The sequence below is a fragment of the Folsomia candida genome, unplaced genomic scaffold (assembly GCF_002217175.1).
Source record: "Folsomia candida strain VU population unplaced genomic scaffold, ASM221717v1 Fcan01_Sc008, whole genome shotgun sequence".
Classification (NCBI taxonomy): domain Eukaryota; kingdom Metazoa; phylum Arthropoda; class Collembola; order Entomobryomorpha; family Isotomidae; genus Folsomia; species Folsomia candida.
The window spans coordinates 1,121,435-1,140,203 of NW_019091200.1; the positions used below are offsets into that span (position 1 = coordinate 1,121,435).

The 18,769-nt window shown below is 39.9% G+C and overlaps 7 protein-coding genes across 8 annotated transcripts; 3 read left to right on the forward strand and 4 right to left on the reverse strand.

The window, feature by feature from the left end:
* Positions 1–203: 203 nt before the first annotated feature.
* On the forward strand, positions 204–1,114 carry LOC118436357. The gene is made up of 2 exons (XM_035854232.1): positions 204–353; positions 416–1,114. The coding sequence occupies exons 1-2, from the start codon at positions 230–232 to the stop codon at positions 742–744; spliced, it is 453 nt and encodes a 150-aa protein (XP_035710125.1). The 5' UTR covers positions 204–229; the 3' UTR covers positions 745–1,114.
* On the forward strand, positions 1,026–2,019 carry LOC110853634 (multifunctional methyltransferase subunit TRM112-like protein). The gene is made up of 4 exons (XM_022101934.2): positions 1,026–1,236; positions 1,362–1,463; positions 1,543–1,635; positions 1,712–2,019. Exons 1-4 carry the CDS (start codon positions 1,159–1,161, stop codon positions 1,811–1,813), a joined length of 375 nt encoding a protein of 124 aa, XP_021957626.1. The 5' UTR covers positions 1,026–1,158; the 3' UTR covers positions 1,814–2,019.
* Positions 2,020–2,862: 843 nt separating this feature from the next.
* Positions 2,863–5,195, forward strand: LOC110853633 (protein henna). Of its 2 annotated transcripts, none has more exons than XM_035854230.1 (11): positions 2,863–3,021; positions 3,084–3,206; positions 3,274–3,466; positions 3,528–3,690; positions 3,758–3,831; positions 3,895–4,017; positions 4,094–4,229; positions 4,298–4,424; positions 4,497–4,586; positions 4,655–4,794; positions 4,874–5,195. In XM_035854230.1, exons 1-11 carry the CDS (start codon positions 2,956–2,958, stop codon positions 5,043–5,045), a joined length of 1,407 nt encoding a protein of 468 aa, XP_035710123.1. In that variant the 5' UTR covers positions 2,863–2,955; the 3' UTR covers positions 5,046–5,195. The 2 variants fall into 2 exon arrangements, with proteins under 2 accessions (XP_035710123.1, XP_021957625.1); XM_022101933.2 differs by having other exon boundaries at positions 3,274–3,451.
* A 512-nt stretch (positions 5,196–5,707) lies between these two features.
* Positions 5,708–6,353, reverse strand: LOC110853343 (endocuticle structural glycoprotein ABD-5). The gene is made up of 3 exons (XM_022101608.2): positions 6,197–6,353; positions 5,903–6,134; positions 5,708–5,844 (listed from the first exon to the last, which is right to left on the reverse strand). The coding sequence occupies exons 1-3, from the start codon at positions 6,206–6,208 to the stop codon at positions 5,777–5,779; spliced, it is 312 nt and encodes a 103-aa protein (XP_021957300.1). The 5' UTR covers positions 6,209–6,353; the 3' UTR covers positions 5,708–5,776.
* Positions 6,354–8,890: 2,537 nt separating this feature from the next.
* On the reverse strand, positions 8,891–9,868 carry LOC110853455 (cuticle protein CP14.6). The gene is made up of 3 exons (XM_022101724.2): positions 9,630–9,868; positions 9,238–9,568; positions 8,891–9,174 (listed from the first exon to the last, which is right to left on the reverse strand). The coding sequence occupies exons 1-3, from the start codon at positions 9,639–9,641 to the stop codon at positions 9,005–9,007; spliced, it is 513 nt and encodes a 170-aa protein (XP_021957416.1). The 5' UTR covers positions 9,642–9,868; the 3' UTR covers positions 8,891–9,004.
* Positions 9,869–9,963: 95 nt separating this feature from the next.
* Positions 9,964–11,137, reverse strand: LOC110853449 (cuticle protein CP14.6). Its single transcript, XM_022101719.2, has 4 exons — positions 10,981–11,137; positions 10,659–10,923; positions 10,321–10,383; positions 9,964–10,255 (listed from the first exon to the last, which is right to left on the reverse strand). Exons 1-4 carry the CDS (start codon positions 10,987–10,989, stop codon positions 10,086–10,088), a joined length of 507 nt encoding a protein of 168 aa, XP_021957411.1. The 5' UTR covers positions 10,990–11,137; the 3' UTR covers positions 9,964–10,085.
* A 335-nt stretch (positions 11,138–11,472) lies between these two features.
* LOC118436351 lies at positions 11,473–15,162 on the reverse strand. Its single transcript, XM_035854186.1, has 4 exons — positions 12,701–15,162; positions 12,032–12,403; positions 11,851–11,972; positions 11,473–11,785 (listed from the first exon to the last, which is right to left on the reverse strand). The coding sequence occupies exons 1-4, from the start codon at positions 15,127–15,129 to the stop codon at positions 11,652–11,654; spliced, it is 3,057 nt and encodes a 1,018-aa protein (XP_035710079.1). The 5' UTR covers positions 15,130–15,162; the 3' UTR covers positions 11,473–11,651.
* Positions 15,163–18,769: the final 3,607 nt, after the last annotated feature.

Below are 18,769 nucleotides of genomic sequence, written 5' to 3' on the forward strand. Positions count from 1 at the left end.
AAATATGATGACGAAAAATGTCATGATTTTCCTCAAAATTCCTTATTTCATTAATAGTTTTACCCATTTTGCATAAAACTTAACACACTTGAGCCCCAAAATCATGGCAGGTTACCACGATTGCTCCAAGCCAGCCAAGGTGATTACCCACCCACTTCCAGCATGTCCAAAATTCCAACCAAAGGACCCACCACCCTTAGAAATTTCATCATTATTTTCATCCTTCGATATGGAATGGTTATGGACCAATGTCATCCACCAAAGTTGGTCCGCTACATACTACACACTCTCATTTTACTTGCTTTCTGAAATTTTCGTGACATGTAAACTCCTCCTCGTCTGCCATTTGAAAGGTAAATCTTTAAAGCGTATCAGTTTCAGCAATTAATTAAAAGTGATTCTCAACCTTAAATAGACACGCTCGTGGCGTTTGGTGCAACATTTATCGCGTCCTTTGGCGTCTTGTCGGTGTCCACGCCAGGCTGTGCCATTTATGAGGAGTTGTGGAGTAAAATGGTCACCGCATTTGAATTTTCAGCAGCACTAATGCTTCTTGGAATTGCAATCTACTCCGCCTTGCAGATTGCGAACTGCGTTTCGAATTCTTTGGTGACCGCTGTGCGATGTTTCTTGGTGGCATTTATGGTCGTGTTTTTCCTGCTGTCCATCAGCTCAAATGAAGAGGAGGAGGACCCCTGGAAGAAGACGGGAGGACCTGTCATCCTATTTAAAGATTTAAAATGACATGAATAATGTAAGGGTATTTAGTATATTCGTCAAAATTATATCCGCATCTGTAAAACTCTGACACCGTAAAAGGATAATTTTGTATATTCCGTAATAATAACTGGATAAGATTGTTATCGTTTGGAACTGGAAGAACTGTGTTGTCTTTGCTATAAATCTTTGGAAATCTATATTTTTTATGATGAGATAAGATAAATGATAAGTACACAAAGTTTCGAAACGAACAAAATCTATTGTTTATTCTGCATTTTAATGCATTTCTCCCCATTAAAAACCGGGCAGGGAGAGGCATGAGATTTTTTCACAAGTCCACATGCTCAACAGAGAGCTCATTTACACATTTTGCTAAAGTTGCTCATTAAAAAATCAAAGAAAGTTATTTTTGATTGACTTGTTTATCAGTTTGATAAAATGAAGCTGTTTACTCACAATATGCTAACTTCGAAAATGATAAAGAACGTGCAGGTTGGATATCCGCTGAAGTTGAAGGTTCGTAAAAACTTTGTAAACCACGTGATTAAATCACGGTGATTTGATTATTTTGATTTGATATGAAATTCATATTGCGAATGAATTGTTATTCTAATTATTAATCCAGTTATTATTTTGAATAGGCGACCGAAGTTAAAAACGTGACGCAAGAATTTCAGCCCACATTGGTTTCAAAAGTGCTTCCTAGAGTAAATTGGTCCGCGTTGGTGGAAGCGACGCAAAGCGTAATTAATTAATTTATAATGACAGCAAGATCATTCAGTCTAATTATAATTGAATTAATTGTTCAAATTATTCCTACAGTTGGGTCACGGAGACGCAGTACCAGCCACTCTCGCGGAGGATTATGATAAGAATGAAGAATTTTTAAAGATGGCTCATCACGCTTTATTTGAAGTGAGTGGAATAATTAATTAATGACAACAAATTACAGGTTTACTTATATAATTCATAATTTATGTCCTAATTACAGATTGAAGTAATTACTGGGGAATTGGAATGTCCTGAAACTGGAAGAAAGTTTAAAATTCAGAGAGGAATCCCAAACATGCTAGTAAATGAAGACGAAGTTTAATATTTAACTTTAATTTACTGTAAATAGTTTTATGACATAACATGTTTCACATTTGTTTGATTTTTACTAACAAAAATACGTATAATGTGTCGGATACGATGTTAACTGTATAATTTTGTGTCGTAATTGAATAATCATCTTTTCAATATCAAGAGTTCGTAGGAAAATTCTTATTAAATCCTTTAATTTCTCAAGTCTGCTCCACATCTGTTTTTTCTGAACGGCTTTATTTCCAATGGAATAAACGGAATAATTAAGCGTAATTTAAACGAGATTATGTGGAGGAGGGGATCCTTGCCTCGTCCAATCCGGGAGGGAATTCGTTATAATCAGGGCGCAGAGATGATAAATAACCTTAAACTCAATTTAACTTTTATAAACTAGTTCGCATCGTTAAATGGAATATATGAAAGTATATCAAAGTCAGCGAAAAAAGATTGACAAAGTGCACTTGTTCCCAAATACAAGAACAGACCAGAAAACGTCAAGAGATTAGGTTAATGGATGTGACCGCAGACTTATTTAACGATTTAAATTAAAGCTGTTGTTCATATTCCTGCATGTCTTCTTGCACATACGTAAAAAATTCCTCAAATAAACATCCATAATCTGGTATTTCTCCGTTTCTAGCTACAATTTACAAGTAGTGTAAAAATATCATTTTTTCATCACAAACCTAAATAATTTTAAAATAAAACGGTAAAAATTAGTTATTTCTAGAATTTTATCAACGAAACAAGACCACTCTCTCTCTCTCTCAGAAGTCACAAGTCTAGAAAGTCATGAAACTTATTATGTCTTTATTTGTTTAGCTCATCGTAATCATCTTAATTAAATACAACAGCAGAATGAAATCCAAGTCCATAATAAAAATAGTATGTAACTGAAAGAAAGTAACTGATTTGATTGGCTATCCAATCCAGGCCATACTTATTTTATTATTTGGTTTGACGTGTCCTTCGACCTTAATCAACTTGTAAATCTGTAATCTAAATGAAATCCCACCACCACGCCACACACACACGTACACAAGCTTATAACTTGGTTACGAAATGAATAAATCTCTGCATCGGATTTAAGCTTGGTCGCAGTTATCGTCCAGCCATCGGATTGACAAGAGGATCTCGAATATTTAGAAAATCATGGAAATTCTAAACAACAAATCGATCCCGGTTGTCAACTATGCTTCGGGAACTCCGGAGGATATTGTAAGAGAAATATATTTTTTTAATGTTTACGAACGGTAATTTTTTCAATGCATTTTTTGCAGCCCATCCTCATGCAAGGAGGAAACTACATCAGAGAAGGGAAAGATTCCCATAAAAGTACGGCAATCATCTTCTCCTTGAAAGAAGAAGTCGGAGCATTGGCAAAAGCACTCAAGATTTTCGATGTGAGTTTACACATAATTTTATTTTTTGAATTATGAAAAATATTTTAAATTGTAAATACTTTATCAGGATGACAAAGTGAATTTGTTGCACATCGAGAGTCGATCGTCCAAGAGGGCGACGGGTGACTATGAATTTATCGTGGAATGTGACACCCACGAGGGAAATATTACGGGGGCAATGGAACGTTTGCGAGAAGCGTCGAGCTACTTCAAAATTATTTCGAGGAATTACAAAGATAATTCGGGTACGCAATTGGCTGGTTAGTTGTAGATAAATTAATTTTGCTGAGTGATTACCTAATTGGATGTATTAATGGGTAGACGTGACGCCCTGGTTCCCACGAAAAATTCGAGACTTGGATAAATTTGCAAATCAGATTTTATCCTATGGATCCGAATTGGACAGCGACCATCCAGGATTTACGGACCCCGTGTATCGCAAGAGACGTGCACAATTGGCGGATATTGCGTTCCATTACAAGCAGTGAGTGGAATGGTTTGTAATGCGGACGAGAATTTAGTATGATAATTTTGTGATGCATTATTTTTAGTGGAACTCTAATTCCAACGATTGACTACACGCCTCAAGAGACGGAAACGTGGGGAAAAGTTTTCACACAATTGGGTAAGATTCATAAATTAGTTTAATACAAATAGCACATTTTTATTGTTCTATCCTGAATTTCAGTCGATCTTTACCCGACCCATGCGTGCAAAGAGCACAACCACATTTTCCCCTTGCTCATCGAAAATTGTGGATATCGAGCGGATAATATCCCTCAGCTTCAGGACATTTCAGACTTTTTAAAAGGTTGGAGTTTGTAATAGAAGCACTAAATGTGAACATTTTGAAAATAGTTTGTGCTTGACGTATTGTTTTTGTCCAGATAATACGGGCTTCTCTTTGCGACCTGTGGCTGGATTGTTGTCATCACGAGATTTCTTGGCTGGGTTGGCGTTTAGAGTGTTCCATTCTACGCAGTATATTCGACATCATACGTGCCCATTTTACACGCCGGAACCGTAAGCAGCACATCTCATGAGATGTTAGTATTCTTTGAAAGTTGTTTAACTTTAAATTACTGATACAGTGACGTCTGTCATGAACTTCTTGGTCACGTCCCACTCTTCGCGGATCCTGAGTTTGCCGCATTTTCGCAAGAAATTGGTCTTGCATCTCTTGGCGCACCTGATGATGATATTAAAAAGTTGGCCACGGTAAGAAACTGACCAAGCTGCAGACTTATCCTGACCGTGACCTAATTAATTGTTTAATTCTTTATTTATCAGTGCTACTGGTTTACCGTGGAGTTTGGACTATGTCGTCAAGAAGGTGAAATTAAAGCATTCGGTGCCGGATTGCTCAGTTCGTACGGCGAGGTTAGCGTTCTTTTAAATTTTCATGAAAAATGTTACCTAAAATTTCCTACCATATTTCTCTCCTCCAGTTGCAATACTGTCTCAGCGATAAGCCCGAAGTTCGACCCTTCGATCCTCAAAAGACTGGGATTCAAGACTACCCAATCACCGAGTACCAACCAGTTTACTTCGTTGCGGAGAGTTTTGCAGATGCGAAGCATAGATTAATGTAATTTTAATTGCATTGTGATAAATTTAGCGTGTAGAAATTACTTACTTAAATTAAATATGCTCCAATTTTATTGCAGGCAATACGCTGAAACTATTCCGCGTCCGTTCAGCGTTCGTTACAACGCTTACACCGGCAGCGTTGAAATTATCGACTCGAAGAAACAACTCGACAATATTATTCAGGACATTAAATTGGACCTGAATATCTTGCAGAGCTCAATGCTCAAAATTGCGGTGATGGATTCATAACAATTTCCAACTTGAAATTCACCAACGAATTACCTTTTCCTGTCTTCCATCAGAAAATTTGCAATTTTATCCTTAATATTTTTTTAGGTAAATTCTTGTTTATTCGATGATGAGATTGGATTATGCTAATAAAGTTATTCTTAAAATTCATCTAAGGAAAAGTGTAATTTGGGGATGCATGCAATTCATGTATTCAGTCAACACCTTTAATTTTAATGCATTACCTACCAGCCATGTACAAAATTAGCATTTTATTCTACTCGATTTTGGTTTTACACTCGTAATTGTATGTCCAATTCGTTTCATGGCAAACTTAAAGTTTTTTTCAACAAGATAACACGAGCATAAATCAGGTCGTGATGATGAGCTGAATTCGTGTGAACGTGTGTCGTCTTCCAGAAAACGAGAATAAACAAGTGACAGTAAAGTTGTATGTACCAATAATAAAAGTAATTGTAAAGTCGTGACATTGAAGTTGATCTCCTTCAAAAATGTGTGCAAATCAGAGAAAAACAACAAAATTTAACCTACAAGAGACCTGTTTGCTCTTTGTGCATGCAAATGTGTATCTGCAAATGTAGATAGTTGACTCTGGAAAATATGCATTTCATTTTGTGTTAAAAATAAATATGTAAAAAAAAGATGCTAGATTTTCTCCAAAATTTAAACGGGGGAACGGATAATTTTATTTGTAAAGACAAATCAGACGACTATAAATTTTGACAATTTTCTTAAGCATAAGTCGTCTTGGCACGGTATCCTCGCTCATCAGCCTCATAAGTGACGATGATGTTACGACCTGAAATTATACGATTTTTAGCTAATTGTTCTCCAAATTAAGTGCATATTTAATTTACCATCAGCAGCAACCGAGCTGTATGACCCCTTCATCGTTTGGAATTCGCCGTTAGTTCCATCCTCCAAGGGTCCAGCCTTCAAGGCCCCAGATTGCTCGACCTTCGTTCCGTCGGATGTTTCGAAAGCCCAGTTGAAGTTTCCGTCTCCTTGGTTGTCGTTTTCGGACCGGACGATGGCGACGTCTCCTTGCGGAGCGGCCACGGTGATGGCGACGAGCGCGGCGAGAAGGACCTTTATCAATTATTGACAAAAATTAGTACGAAAAACTTTTTTTTGTAATGGGGCCAACTTACAATCTTCAACATGACGATGGGATTTTTGATGGGGAATGAATCAATTAGTATCAAAGTCTAGGCACAAACTAACTTTAAACGGGATTCCCCAACTGGCTTAAATACTTGGGAGAATTGGTCAGAAAAAAATAAAAGTTATTTTTTATCAATCTTGACCATGCGATGCATAATGTGTGTGTAATAATCGTACCCATCTTCATCTTACTATTACATATAGGTAACTTGTATATTTAAGTAGTAATGCAGTGATTTTCAAGAATAATTCCTCCCCTAATAAAAAAATGGCATTTCGCTACATGGGATTGAATGTAGATAACGCGAGCGTGTGTAAGCAAGCGCAAGATTTTTCATTGTCGTCGTCACTGTAATAATTAATAATTGAACATCTCCATCTCTTCTCGAGTTGCGACGCTTGCAATTCTTGCCCTGTTGTAAAATAAATGTGGTGGTGAAGATGTGGTTGAGCATCAACTACTAATTGTCGTAGTAAAATATAACGATACGTGGTCAAAAGGCGATATGTACGTGTGCACTCATCGGCTACAGATGTATGTACATATGAGATCACCTTGATTATTGTAATTTTCTACAATACTTGCTCTGCACAGAGACGTGATTATTTATTGTTATGTAATAATCATGTAATTAGTGATGGTAGGTAGGTATGATTTTTCATCCAGTCGGATCATGTCCAGTCCGATAATACAATACAATACGGGCCACAGAAAGTTGCATATCGTATATTTTTTTTACCTCGTATACCAGACCACGACGAAATCATGCAAATATTTAAATTGTCTCATTTTATTCGTTATCTTATTTTATTTTATTTTATTTCTCATTTTATTGCAAATACAACTTTTATCAAGTAACTAATGTGATGTAACTTATTTTAATTCGTGTGTATCCTACTGCTCGTTAAATGCTAAGAATTTTTGTGACTGTCTTAATAAATAACTGTCCCATTCGTGCGACGGTGCACGTACGATATATTTTTATCTAAATATGCATGCACAGTGGCCGCGGAAGCGTGGGTGGGGACAGAGGGACAATGTCCCCACGGTTGTTCGATGTCCCCATTATCTCCCATGTTATATAAACTCCTCCCTCCCCTATCCTACAATGTTAACGTCCCCAGATGTCCCCACGGTTTCCGCGGCCATTGTGTACATAAGCAGGCAACTTTTTATTTTTGGCTATTTTAGTATATTCTTACGAGTGAAGTAATAATGCTGCAGTGCAAATAAATCTTTGTTGTAGCGTGGATTGCATGATCATCATCATCACAATTAATATTTATTTAACTGTGTAAACTGTCGCCTAAATTTTGCTGCTATTAAAACACTATCACTAAAAAAGCACAGGGAGTCGTTTTTTACAAGGATTAGATCAATGCAAGATGCATGTGCAGTATGATATTTTTTCATAAATAAATAGGTAGGTAAACCAGTCAGGTCATGAATTATTTTTACGAATGGTGAGGACAAAAAGCTATAATTTGATGAGTTTTGTTAAAATTAGTCATTGTTGAGGCCCATCATACATATCATCTTGACACAGTTCTTTACACCTTTATCGCAAATATTTTGCGTACAATTCTGCAAAAAAAAACAAATGGGTGGATAAGTCGAAGACAGCAGTCAGTCATAATATTTAGTAGGCAAGATTTTATTGTCGTGATTTATTAAGTAAACTCTCCATGAATAAAATAACTACAGTCCAAGTAAATAGCTGTCAAAATCAAGGAATTTGAGTTGGCATTTATTTTATGAATTTACATGAAGTGAGGATTATTACTTGGAAATATGTACATACATATGTCGTGTGTGGAATACTATGTCAGGATGTGAAACCTTACCTTGGCACTAATTATAATTGTTTGCAATTAAAAATGCTACGAATCAAGTAAAAAACACGACAAGTTATGAACATATGTACAAATGCATAACTGTTAATTTGGAAAAGATGAAGATGTAAAATGTTGATTTTATGTATATCTTCATATGTAGCGTGATTAATTTTGTGGCTGGAATTCAGTTAATTTCTTTTTCATTGTTACAACTAGATCATTAATATTAATATACAGAATATAGGCGGGGTTAATTTTGCTCTAATTATGTTGTATTCCTTTTCGTGGGGCTAATTATAATCCAAGCCGAGTAATTAGGCGAGGAAGGCTTATTTTTAGCAGAAATAATATTTATTTTAAAAATTTCTCATCTAATACTGTAGCAAAGTTAGCAAACTCGCGGAAGTGCTGAGAATAATTAAAAATTCATCGTTTTTATCTCACCACTTTAACTATTGAAATCTTACGTTTCAACAAAAATAATGCAGTCGGTTAAAGTGCATCATGCAGATTATCTGAGAAGATATCAAATGGATAAATCTTTAATGCGGAGCAAGGAAGCTATCCAGTAAAAGTGATCATTTGAGGAGTGGGTGGCTTGAACATTTAATTAACACGCATCTAAATAAGTTATTAATGCGTTAAAGAATAATGTGTTCCGATCCGCAGGTGTAGAATTCACAGGTCAGCGCCCAACCATTTTTTCGGCTGCGTAAAATGCTACCGGCGTCCGATCGGTGACATCTGGCTTGATATAATTGCGATACAAGGCAATTGAAGGGAACAATGATTGCATGATGTCAATATCCGAAAACAGAAATAAACAATGTTGATGAATGGGCAAATCAGTGTCAAAAACTTCGCTTCTTTACGGTCATTAAACATACATTTCAACTTGTATTAAATTGTAGGAAATATAAAAATAATTATTTCTTGTTACAAAAATTATGTTTTATGTGTCAGAAAAATCGTGACGGTGCACTAAACAAAGATGCGGAAATGGTCTCCAACGGTTTTTCTGGTTGAGCGTTCTCGCTCCGTGATGATTGTGGGATAATTAACGTTGGACCTGGCGTTGATACTGAGACCGTTCCTCCCACCACAGATCCGTCAATTATTGGGCGATATCCTACATAAATTAGAACAAAATTGATTAAAGGACAATTTTCTTACAGAATTTGTATTGTAGTACCATTTTTGTCCGCGGTGTACGTGACGTGATGCAACTTTCCCTTTGGATCTGTGTACGAATATTCTCCAGAAATTATGAGGAACGGCTGAAAATCGGGAGACGAATTGTTCGGCATTTCCCCCAATTTAGAGTCCTGTTTTATCATGGTTCCATCCGTCAGGACGATTTCGTACGAGTAAATGCCATCCTTTTGTGGCGGAGATCGCACGTCTTTCACGATCGAAATGGGAAACCCCATGACCGGCGGAAGTGCTGGATCTGGCGCTGGGCGTGACTCCGAAGAGGTGATGAGAAGAAGGACCACAAAGTAGTTCCACCCGACCAAAATAATCTGTGCATTTGTGATAGAAATTTGATTTTTTTTCAGGAAATTTTGAAAAAATTTGGCTTACCGAAAAGTTCATCGTATGTAAACACGTATTATTTTTGTGCCAAACTGATACTACACTTTGACTTGTGACTAGCGAATCACTCACAACACGACGACCTAAACTTGTGCCTCCTTAAGTAGGAAAATAAACCTTCGGAACTTTCAAATGCAAATAAAACTGTCTAATTACTTGTTGCACAATCTTTTTACCGACCTTACGGCTCGCTCTGTACCAATGATGATGGATGATGAGTCTTCCATGCTAATAGATGAATGGTACTTGATAATTTATACGTAGCTTTATAATAATAAATAGTTGCATGCGATGCAATACTGCAGAAATTTCTGCATCTGAATTTGTATCATTTTTCATTTGGCGATTTTATTATTTGAGTGTGTATTGGCGTGCATAATGTGAAAATAAGAGTCTATACGTATGACGACATAAGATTATAAAGTGATGAGTTAAGATAAGGAGTTATCCTTGTGCTGGTGGGGCTGGTTGTGTCGCAGCGGCGGCGGAAGCTGCTGCTGCTGGTGGTGCTGCTGCTGGGGGTGCGGCTGCCGAGCTACTTCCAGCCGCAGGAGGGGACGCTGCTGCTTTAGATGATGATTTTGGAATCACATCTCCAGTTGGTTGATAACCATCTAGAAATTGGGTATGTCAATTGTATTGTTGGGATTTATTTCAAAATCATATCATTGATTGTTACCCTTATTCGCGATGTACATCACGTTAACTGGAGTTCCGTCGGGGGCGGTGTACGAGTAAGAACCTGAAAATAAGTATTACAAATTAGCAGTGTTTCGGGTGCAAACTTGCAAAATAACGGCGAGAAAATGGTTTTTGCAGGTATTTTGACCTGGAAGAAATGCAAGAAACAAGAAACTACGCTCCGCCGCTATACTTCATTCGGCGCGTGGCGAGATGTTGCATACTTATTTCTTGCAATTTCTTACAACTCATATTTCTTGCGTTTCTTGCTTTGCAGTGCAAGAAATTTAGCAACCCAACGAAAATTAGTAAAAAATTGCAGATATGAATTAATACCCTTGATGACGATTGAGGTCTCGTTCTCTCCGGCCCCGGGAGCCTCGGTGTTTCCTTCTTGCTGAAGTTTTGTCCCGTCGGAGAGCTCGATGTCGTATTTGTAGGAGCCTTTGTCGTCCAAAGGTTGTCTCTCGTCCTTCAAGAAGGTCGCGGCAGAAGAGTTACCCGTTGCGGGGGCGGAGGATCCTGCGGCTGCTGCGGCGGGTGGGGCTTGTTGAGGGCGACCGAAGGCGATAAGCGCCATGGAGGCAGTGATTAGAATTACCTAAAAGTGAATAAAAAATTGAAAAATTGGACGAAAAAAATTATGACAAAAACTCACCTTAAACATGATTTTTTAGACGATTTGCTGCTAACTCGGGACAAAAAATTGAGATCTTAAAAAATGTATGAAGTTAAGACTGAACTGAAGTACTCCACCCACGGTCATGTCGCTATTTATATATTTTTTTCCTTCCAGCCTATTAACTACTTGCTCAAAAGACTTGTATGCACTCTTATTCGGCTAATAATTAATTTGTCCTTTGTAAACTCACTTGTCATATTTGTTTTCGCAATTTGCAACATGCATGCGAAAACTTAAAACTACCTGAAATGCATGCCCATAAGTCCATAACGAAAATATTATGCAGATTGTCGTGTTACACTTCCATACTAATCAGCAGACCATCTCAAAGCAGACATATGTAATTTCAGTTGTCATAATGTATTTATTGCACTTTGTGTCGATGCAACTGATTTAAATTTAGATTAAGGTTTTCATTGAAGACGACGAGATTTCACCACTCCGTATTTTTTTGTCATCTTGATTTATTCTGGATTACAAAATAATATACTTCATTACAAAAATTGGAATCATTTAGCGTCTAAATTGCCATTTGACATTGGACCGACAGACTTTTTTTTACAGAGATGAATTAGAGAGGTGGACACATGTGAAGAGAGAATGTCGATGAATAATAATTAAGTACTTATTAAATGTCAAGTTAATTATCACATCATGTTCGTGCTACTACTTCCACCAAATTTGTGCTGTTGGTTTTGCCATTTAAACCTGAAGAGGCTGTGGTTCCGACTTAGCTTCCGGCGAAGTTCGAGAGGCCGATGGGGTCGGTTGGATACCTCGTCTGGTTAAATATTTTGATAGTTATTATACTGATTATGTATTAATGGATAATTAATTAATTTTTACCTCGAATTCGTTCCAATTTTTCGCAAATCGCAAATATAAACTGGGGGCTGACATTGTGTCGCATAAAAGCGTCAAAATCTGGATTTGGCACTAAAAGACGGAGTGAATTTCGAGCTTCCTCTCTGGGAAAATTAAAGGAAAATTGAATATGAATTTTCAATTTGAAGACTATTTTTCTCACCTAATTTCACCCGTCCGTTCGGCCAAATTACAACACAGCAGAGGCAAAATTAGATGAGCATAGTCTTCCAGGGCGGAATTTGGTCCGACGAATGTGATGAATTTTGTAATCATTTTACAAGCGACGAGCCGTATGGCGGAATGTTTATGCCTTCTCGCGACATTTTCCAGGATTGTGATCATTTTTGGGTGCGAGCAATGTTCCACCATCGACTCGAGAGTGGCTTCACAATCGTCTTTGATAAACTTGTTGGTGTTTGCCATTTTTGAAAAGAGACGTTCCGACATTCCGGCGAGGAATGGGTCGAAATGGGGTCCGAGAACGGTGAAGAGGTCGCGCAGGGTGAGAATGGCTTGTCGGGCTAGTTTTGAACTGTGAATTTTTAACACAGAGAATTTTTAGTGTTTATTTCGGGTGCAAACAACTAACCACTTGCAAGAAATAACGGAAAGAAAGTGGTTTCTTGCAGCTATTTTGACCTGCAAGAAATGCAAGGCGCAAGAAACTACGCCCCGTCGTGATACTTCATATGACACGTGGCTAGATGGCGCATATTTCTTGCAGTTTCTAACATTTTTTGCGTTTTTTGCTTGCAGCGCAAGAAATGTAGCAAGAAGCGAATTACTGACAATTTTCGATTTTTTTTCTAATTTCCAAAAATAATTATACCCTGAAGCTCGGATATGCTTCTGGATTGACGAAACCAAACAAGGCAACCTCTCCAGAACGGCGGCCTCCTGAAATTGAACCTGCACCGAGATAACCCTCAACCCACAAACGTTCCTCTCCCACGACGAGCCATCCTCAATCAGGGAGATTCCTTCCTGCACCGATTTTTCCGTGATGGACTCGTGATCTCGCTGTTGATCCGTGACAGATTTCTTGTCCCGCATGAAACCAGGATCTGGATATGGCCACGTCTCCAGCGTCTCCGTGGTCGGATAGAGACCATGAATTTTGAGATCATCGGAGGATTTCGGAGGCTCCTTTTTTTGAGGGGGCGGTGGCTTTTTGAGGACTCCTTTCTTCTGAAATACTCTGCTGTTTCGTAACGGTAAGCGTGCCGTGCGGGGTGGAGGGCGTCGGCGGACTGGTTCGGCTTCCAGGATGGAGGAGTTGGACAGATTTTGATAAGCGGGAAGTGATTGTTCTTCATTGTTATTGTTCTTATCGTTCTTGAGGATATCGTCGATACGGTTTAATTCATAGTCGTCCTCATTCCTGGATGAAATGCAGGGTCGTCCGTGCTGGTTTTTCCCATTCGTTTTGATCGTGATGGTGTGCGAGGACGTCGCCGGTGTGGCGAGCAAGTCGGGATTAATGTTGTGTCGTTGGTCGAAAGATTGTTCGTCCTCGTCGGATCCGTACAAGTCGACGTAATCGTTGTGATGATGGTCGTCGCTTATCGGTTGCTGCTGTTGATAAGTGGAGGACGCAGCGGGCTTCGTATTTCTGTCGCGGTGAAGCATCGTATCCGAATAAGATTCACCCTTTCGGGTGGATCTGTGAGATGTGAAATTTTGCAAGGTTTTGCCACGATTTCGTAAGAGTTCGATTTCATGCATAGATTCGACCGGGGAAGGACCCACGATGAAGGTCATTTCCCTCTCGGGATGTGAAGAATTTAACTCGGTCTCATTGTTGTTTATGACGTGACCGAGAATTGTTCGTTTCTTGGAGGTCGACCTGACCTTCTTGGTTTGCTGGTGCTGAGCTAGTTTTGCGGAGGTGTGACTTTGCTGCTTCTTGGTGATTGGCTTCTGTCCATCGTTGGAAACTAGTTGTTTGATGTACTCGTACTTGGAGAAGTCGGACTGTGTTGAGGCGGCAGGACTGGGGTCGTTTAAAACCGTGGTGCGTGTCTCTACTCGTGTGGCTTTGACGGTTGTGAACTGTTGAGACTGCTGAAAGGAGGCGTGTTGCACGGGCGACGAGGGTTGTTCCTCGGGGGGTGGGGGCTGAGCAGGGATCTGATGGTGGTATTGGACTGGTTGGAGAAATATGGGGCCTTGCTGACCTCCCGAGGAGGGAGAAGTTTGTGTTTGAACCAGGAAAACGGGCATTTGTTGGTTTGGCATGGTTTGGAGGATGTAAATTGGAGGCATGATCATGGGCTGTTGATGGTTGTGATTTCCGGCCAAAATTCCACAATTATTTGGTGCAGTATTGTGCATCTGGGTCGTGGCGTACTGGTGATTGTGAGGTGCCTGGAAATGGGGCTGAGCGTGGAATGGGGTCGAATACCCAAAAATGGGAAATGGGACGGGAACGTCGCTCGTACTCGTGGCTTTGTCCATTGGAAGTGGATAAGTGTGCTCTTGGGGTGAAACTTCTGGTAGTTGTTGTTGCTGCTGCTGCTGCTGGCCGTAGTAATCGACAAATTGGTTATTACCTGAACCAGAATTATTTTGGGGTTGATACTGCTGCCGCTGATCTTGAGGAGATTCTTCACGATCTCGGTGGTGATGATGCCGTGCCACATTTTTTCTCGTTCTCGTCGTGGTTTTATAATTGTTAATATTGTCATTTACCTCGCTTCCGGTGTTACGAGGAACGATGATGGATGTCTGATGAGATGGATAGTCATCATATCTGAGATATTCAGAATTCGTCGTGGTTGGGAACTCTGCCGATTTGCGGTGTGACGACAAGGCGTTCAGTTGACTTCGTGCCGACGAGATTGTCCCCCGCGCCGAGTTGGGTCCACTTCCTAGAGCGCACTCTTGACCAAATCTGCCGCCACTTCCATCACCGCCGGTGTCGTCACCGCTGCCCGTTTCACCACCACCACCGCCACTTATGTGGGTCATCATGTCGTGAAGAACTTGGCAAATTTTTGCCTCTTCTTCCGCAATGAGGTGACCTCCGTCCGTTTGACGATGACCATAGCAAGCAGTGTTGTCATATTTAATCCGATTCTGCTGATCAATTTCGACATTGAGGGTGGAAAATATTCGTTCTGTTGCGATGAGTCCGGCGTCAAAAGCGGTCGGAGGAGGAATCGGGGGCGACATTAGTTTTGATTTGGAGGATGATGGCCCCATCCGGAAGCGAGATGCGGGACATTGGGGTTCCGAGGCTTGCACGAGGTTACACATGTCTAAAACGGGGAAGCGGTCAGTATTAATAGTTATATAGCCGATAACCCATCGTCAAAATCAGCATGTCTTTAATTATTTCTCGGCTCTGGAAATTTATTTCAAAATTCTGTAGAGCAGATCGATGCAATTTTTTAAGAACATACACTCCAGATTTTGACAGTTTTTGAAGGAGGAGAGCTCAAGTTTATGAAGCCTTCAGAAAAATTGGAATTCCAGGAAACTGGCTTAAAAACCTCACCGCTATTCCGGTAATAGACTTACTGACTACAAATTAGTCGTCCAGAATTTTAAAATAAATTTCCAAAGCTGACAAATGATCAAAAATGTGCTAATTTTTGTGATGAGTCTGCCTGCTTTAAATAACTACGTAAATTACGTTATTTACTCGAACTAAGGATACCTTTGAGACCATGAACCACCAACTCTGGCCTGCTCACCGTTCTGGCAGTGTCGACGGGAAGGATTTGTAACGGAGGGACACGGTAGGTCACACTCCCGCTGTAAAGTTGAGCACGTGGCGTGTGGCGTGGTGACGACAAGGTCTCAACTTGGTGACATCGCCGCTGGTCATCTCGCCAAGATTGGACTTGTTGTGTGAGGAGTGGGTGAAAGTCTCTGCCAGAAAAATCACTGCCATGTCCACTTCTTGCAGGATCTGTGGTGGGGCCGTCACTATTTTGTGGGTAGCAAGAATAATCGTTGCTGGTACTGTTATTATTATTATTACTTCCGGCTTGCATCTTGATTTTGGGCGGAATGAGGAAAAGTATTTTAAATAAATAATGCGAAACATTAAAATTACATAACAATTTTGGCGTGTTTTGAAAAAAATAGAGGAAGCGGAAACCAAAATAAATAATCAAAGTCCGTAGTTAAGGATATGATGACGAAATAAATGATGACGACTCGAGAATATTTTCGAGAGAAAATATATTTCCAATTTTGTTTTTTTACGAAACCTGCAACAAATTTTTGCAAGAAAATGGGGAACTGTGCAGGCGCTGGGGGCGATGGTTCAAATGGACCCTGGAAGAATCTTCCCTTACATGTGAGTCAGTTAACTATGGCGGAAAATTGACCCCAACAAATTTAGTCTCCTCCATACATAGACTTTATACAGATGCATAACAATTACACCGTACATCATAATTAACAAATGACAAACATAAATATCACATTAATATCACATAAATACAATGCCTCGTAACACCATAGTTAAATTGGAGACTCGATCAAAACGAGTGAAGGGGAGCGCTCTGACAGAGAAAATAACTACCACAGAACCTGAGACACAATTTGAGGCTGGATGAAAAGAAGGCCTGTGTCCTATATGTGGCGTGCAAGTTCGCTATATCAGTTTCTATAGGACACAGTCGCCACCACTCAGGCACGGGCCTGAAGTTATCCCCCTTACTCTATGAACAAAGAGCTCTCGTCGCTTCATCCTTATACATCCATGCATAAATATCAACAATTTTAAAAAACTTTCATGTCACTTTCATCAAACAAACTATGTCAAGCGTCCAAAGCAAAGCCTTGTCTTACTGATGTATCTCCCTTGAAGATATTTTCATGAACTCAAGAAACATCCATAACACAAATAATTCTTAGAGACAAAATATCGTATTCGCTCGTTCTATCTCAAAACTTATAAAATTGCACAATTGATTGGATGCATCATTCCCAAAATGCCACTGTTCAATAGACCACCGCAATGTCGTCAGCTATGCCCCAACCCTCTACTGTCTGCAAATAACGCTACAATTCAAGTTTTAGATTCACCTGTTTCGACTCATAATGAAACATCCCGATCCACCCAGTTAGATGCCCACAGGTCAAGTTTGTCGGTGGGAGTCAAATTGCGAAAGTTGAGTCGTCCGATCTCGATAGAAGCTCACCATTCAACGGAGTATTTTACCGAATTGAAACCGGAAAAATCATTGCACAGCCATCGTCGTCCCCGCTGCCGCCGTCATCGTCCCCGCTGCTGCCATCATCGTCCCCGCTGCTGCCGCTGTCATCTTCATCGTCGTCAACCCCGCTGCCGCTGTCATCTTCATCGTCCCCGCCGCCGCCGTCATCGTCATCGTCCCCGCTGCTGCCGCTGTCATCGTCATCGTCCCCGCCGCCGCCGTCATCGTCATCGTCCCCGCTGCTGCCGCTGTCATCTTCATCGTCGTCAACCCCGCTGCCGCTGTCATCGTCGTCATCCCCGCCGCCGCCGTCATCATCATCACCACGACCACATCCAGGACCAAGAAAGAAGAGGAATAAGCAGAAGAAGAGGACCAAACCAAGAAAACTTCCTCCTCCCACATCCTCCCAACCACTCCCCCATACCACCGAGGGTTTGAATCCCGTTTTCGAGGACCTTTTCTGCCCGGTTTCGGGCTGCCCAGGACCATCATCAATTGGAACAGATGAGTGGATTCTATGTAATGCATGTTTAATTTGGTATCACACCTCTTGCCTTTTCTTGCAGGCCATTCCTGAAGGTGACTGGTTCTGCGCAAACTGTCCCCAAATAGATACACAAATAGGCCCCCAAATAAACTCAAACACATCGTCGCCAGCAAATCAATCTTATCTAGGCACACATATTCAACTCACACAGTCAATCCCCTTTACAAATCCACGTGCATCACAACCAATTTCTACATTAAGTACACCACTTTCAAATTTTATATCTAGCAAGGAAACATGTACATCCCTTACATTAGAATGGCCAAATAACCACATAGTACCCGGGGGGGTAATTGAGAAAGCTATATTACATGACGCTTATAGACGAGACTCCTTAGGCATTTTTAAACCCATTAACGATGCAGAAATGGGTAAATTGATAAAAAATTCATCTTCAAACATTAGGACCAAACGAATTAGGACAGAACTTAATGGCACTTCGAAGTATCATTACGTAGGGATTCAGTTTAAATCAGAACACAGTGCTGACTCGGTTTTTGATTTCCAAACTATCATTTCATCTCTTAGGCAAAATTGTCCTACTCTTAAACAATGTCCAAAGGCCTGTAGGATCCCTGTAGCCCAAGTTCTTAAATCCGCCGTAGATAAATGTATAAGTGAAAACACTCCAGAGGCATGGCATCTCCTTTTGACCTTTCCATATATTACATTGCAATGTGAATCAAAGGCAAATATTAAAAATGGTCAAAGCCTTAATAGCAAAATCCGAAACAACTTATCCATATTTGAATCTTTGGACAAAAATACATATCAGGATTATCTCATTACTCTCTCTTCCAAAATTCAGCCCATGATAAACCAGGTAACACCATCAAGGACATTGGGCCAAAAGTCATATCTAAAGTATCCGAAGGAAATATTCGTGCTGCAATTCGGCTTTTAACTTCAGATGATATTATCGCCCCAAATTCTTCAGAAACTCTGGAAACACTTGTAGAAAAGCACCCACCACAACCTTTAGATAATTTTACTGTTTTAGATGAGCCTAACATTCCACCTTTTACAACAACAGTAGAACAGGTTATCTCAGCAATATTCTCATTTCCTAGTGGTTCAGCAGGGGGTTTAGATGCATTACGACCACAAATTCTGAAAGATTTAGTTTCACAACATACTGGTGACGTAGGAACTCAATTGTTAGAATCTATGACAA

What these genes read in the sequence shown, in the direction of transcription:
- LOC118436357 (XM_035854232.1), top strand. Translation starts at nt 230, where the DNA reads ATGGAATGGTTATGGACCAATGTCATCCACCAAAGTTGGTCCGCTACA. An exon ending in CCTCGTCTGCCATTTGAAAG is followed by an intron (nt 354 to 415) that starts GTAAATCTTTAA and finishes AACCTTAAATAG; the next exon opens with ACACGCTCGTGGCGTTTGGT.
- LOC110853455 (XM_022101724.2), bottom strand. An exon ending in GTACACCGCGGACAAAAATG is followed by an intron (nt 9,175 to 9,237) that starts GTACTACAATAC and finishes TAATTTATGTAG; the next exon opens with GATATCGCCCAATAATTGAC.
- LOC110853343 (XM_022101608.2), bottom strand. An exon ending in CAGCTCGGTTGCTGCTGATG is followed by an intron (nt 5,845 to 5,902) that starts GTAAATTAAATA and finishes GTATAATTTCAG; the next exon opens with GTCGTAACATCATCGTCACT.
- LOC118436351 (XM_035854186.1), bottom strand. Translation starts at nt 15,129, where the DNA reads ATGTGTAACCTCGTGCAAGCCTCGGAACCCCAATGTCCCGCATCTCGC. An exon ending in AAGCATATCCGAGCTTCAGG is followed by an intron (nt 12,404 to 12,700) that starts GTATAATTATTT and finishes AAAAATTCACAG; the next exon opens with TTCAAAACTAGCCCGACAAG. An exon ending in AAAATTGGAACGAATTCGAG is followed by an intron (nt 11,786 to 11,850) that starts GTAAAAATTAAT and finishes ATATTTAACCAG; the next exon opens with ACGAGGTATCCAACCGACCC.
- LOC110853633 (XM_035854230.1), top strand. Translation starts at nt 2,956, where the DNA reads ATGGAAATTCTAAACAACAAATCGATCCCGGTTGTCAACTATGCTTCG. An exon ending in ATTGCGTTCCATTACAAGCA is followed by an intron (nt 3,691 to 3,757) that starts GTGAGTGGAATG and finishes CATTATTTTTAG; the next exon opens with TGGAACTCTAATTCCAACGA. An exon ending in GATGCGAAGCATAGATTAAT is followed by an intron (nt 4,795 to 4,873) that starts GTAATTTTAATT and finishes ATTTTATTGCAG; the next exon opens with GCAATACGCTGAAACTATTC.
- LOC110853634 (XM_022101934.2), top strand. Translation starts at nt 1,159, where the DNA reads ATGAAGCTGTTTACTCACAATATGCTAACTTCGAAAATGATAAAGAAC. An exon ending in GATATCCGCTGAAGTTGAAG is followed by an intron (nt 1,237 to 1,361) that starts GTTCGTAAAAAC and finishes TATTTTGAATAG; the next exon opens with GCGACCGAAGTTAAAAACGT. An exon ending in CTCATCACGCTTTATTTGAA is followed by an intron (nt 1,636 to 1,711) that starts GTGAGTGGAATA and finishes TCCTAATTACAG; the next exon opens with ATTGAAGTAATTACTGGGGA.
- LOC110853449 (XM_022101719.2), bottom strand. An exon ending in GACCTCAATCGTCATCAAGG is followed by an intron (nt 10,384 to 10,658) that starts GTATTAATTCAT and finishes ACTTATTTTCAG; the next exon opens with GTTCTTACTCGTACACCGCC. An exon ending in GATGTACATCGCGAATAAGG is followed by an intron (nt 10,256 to 10,320) that starts GTAACAATCAAT and finishes CCCAATTTCTAG; the next exon opens with ATGGTTATCAACCAACTGGA.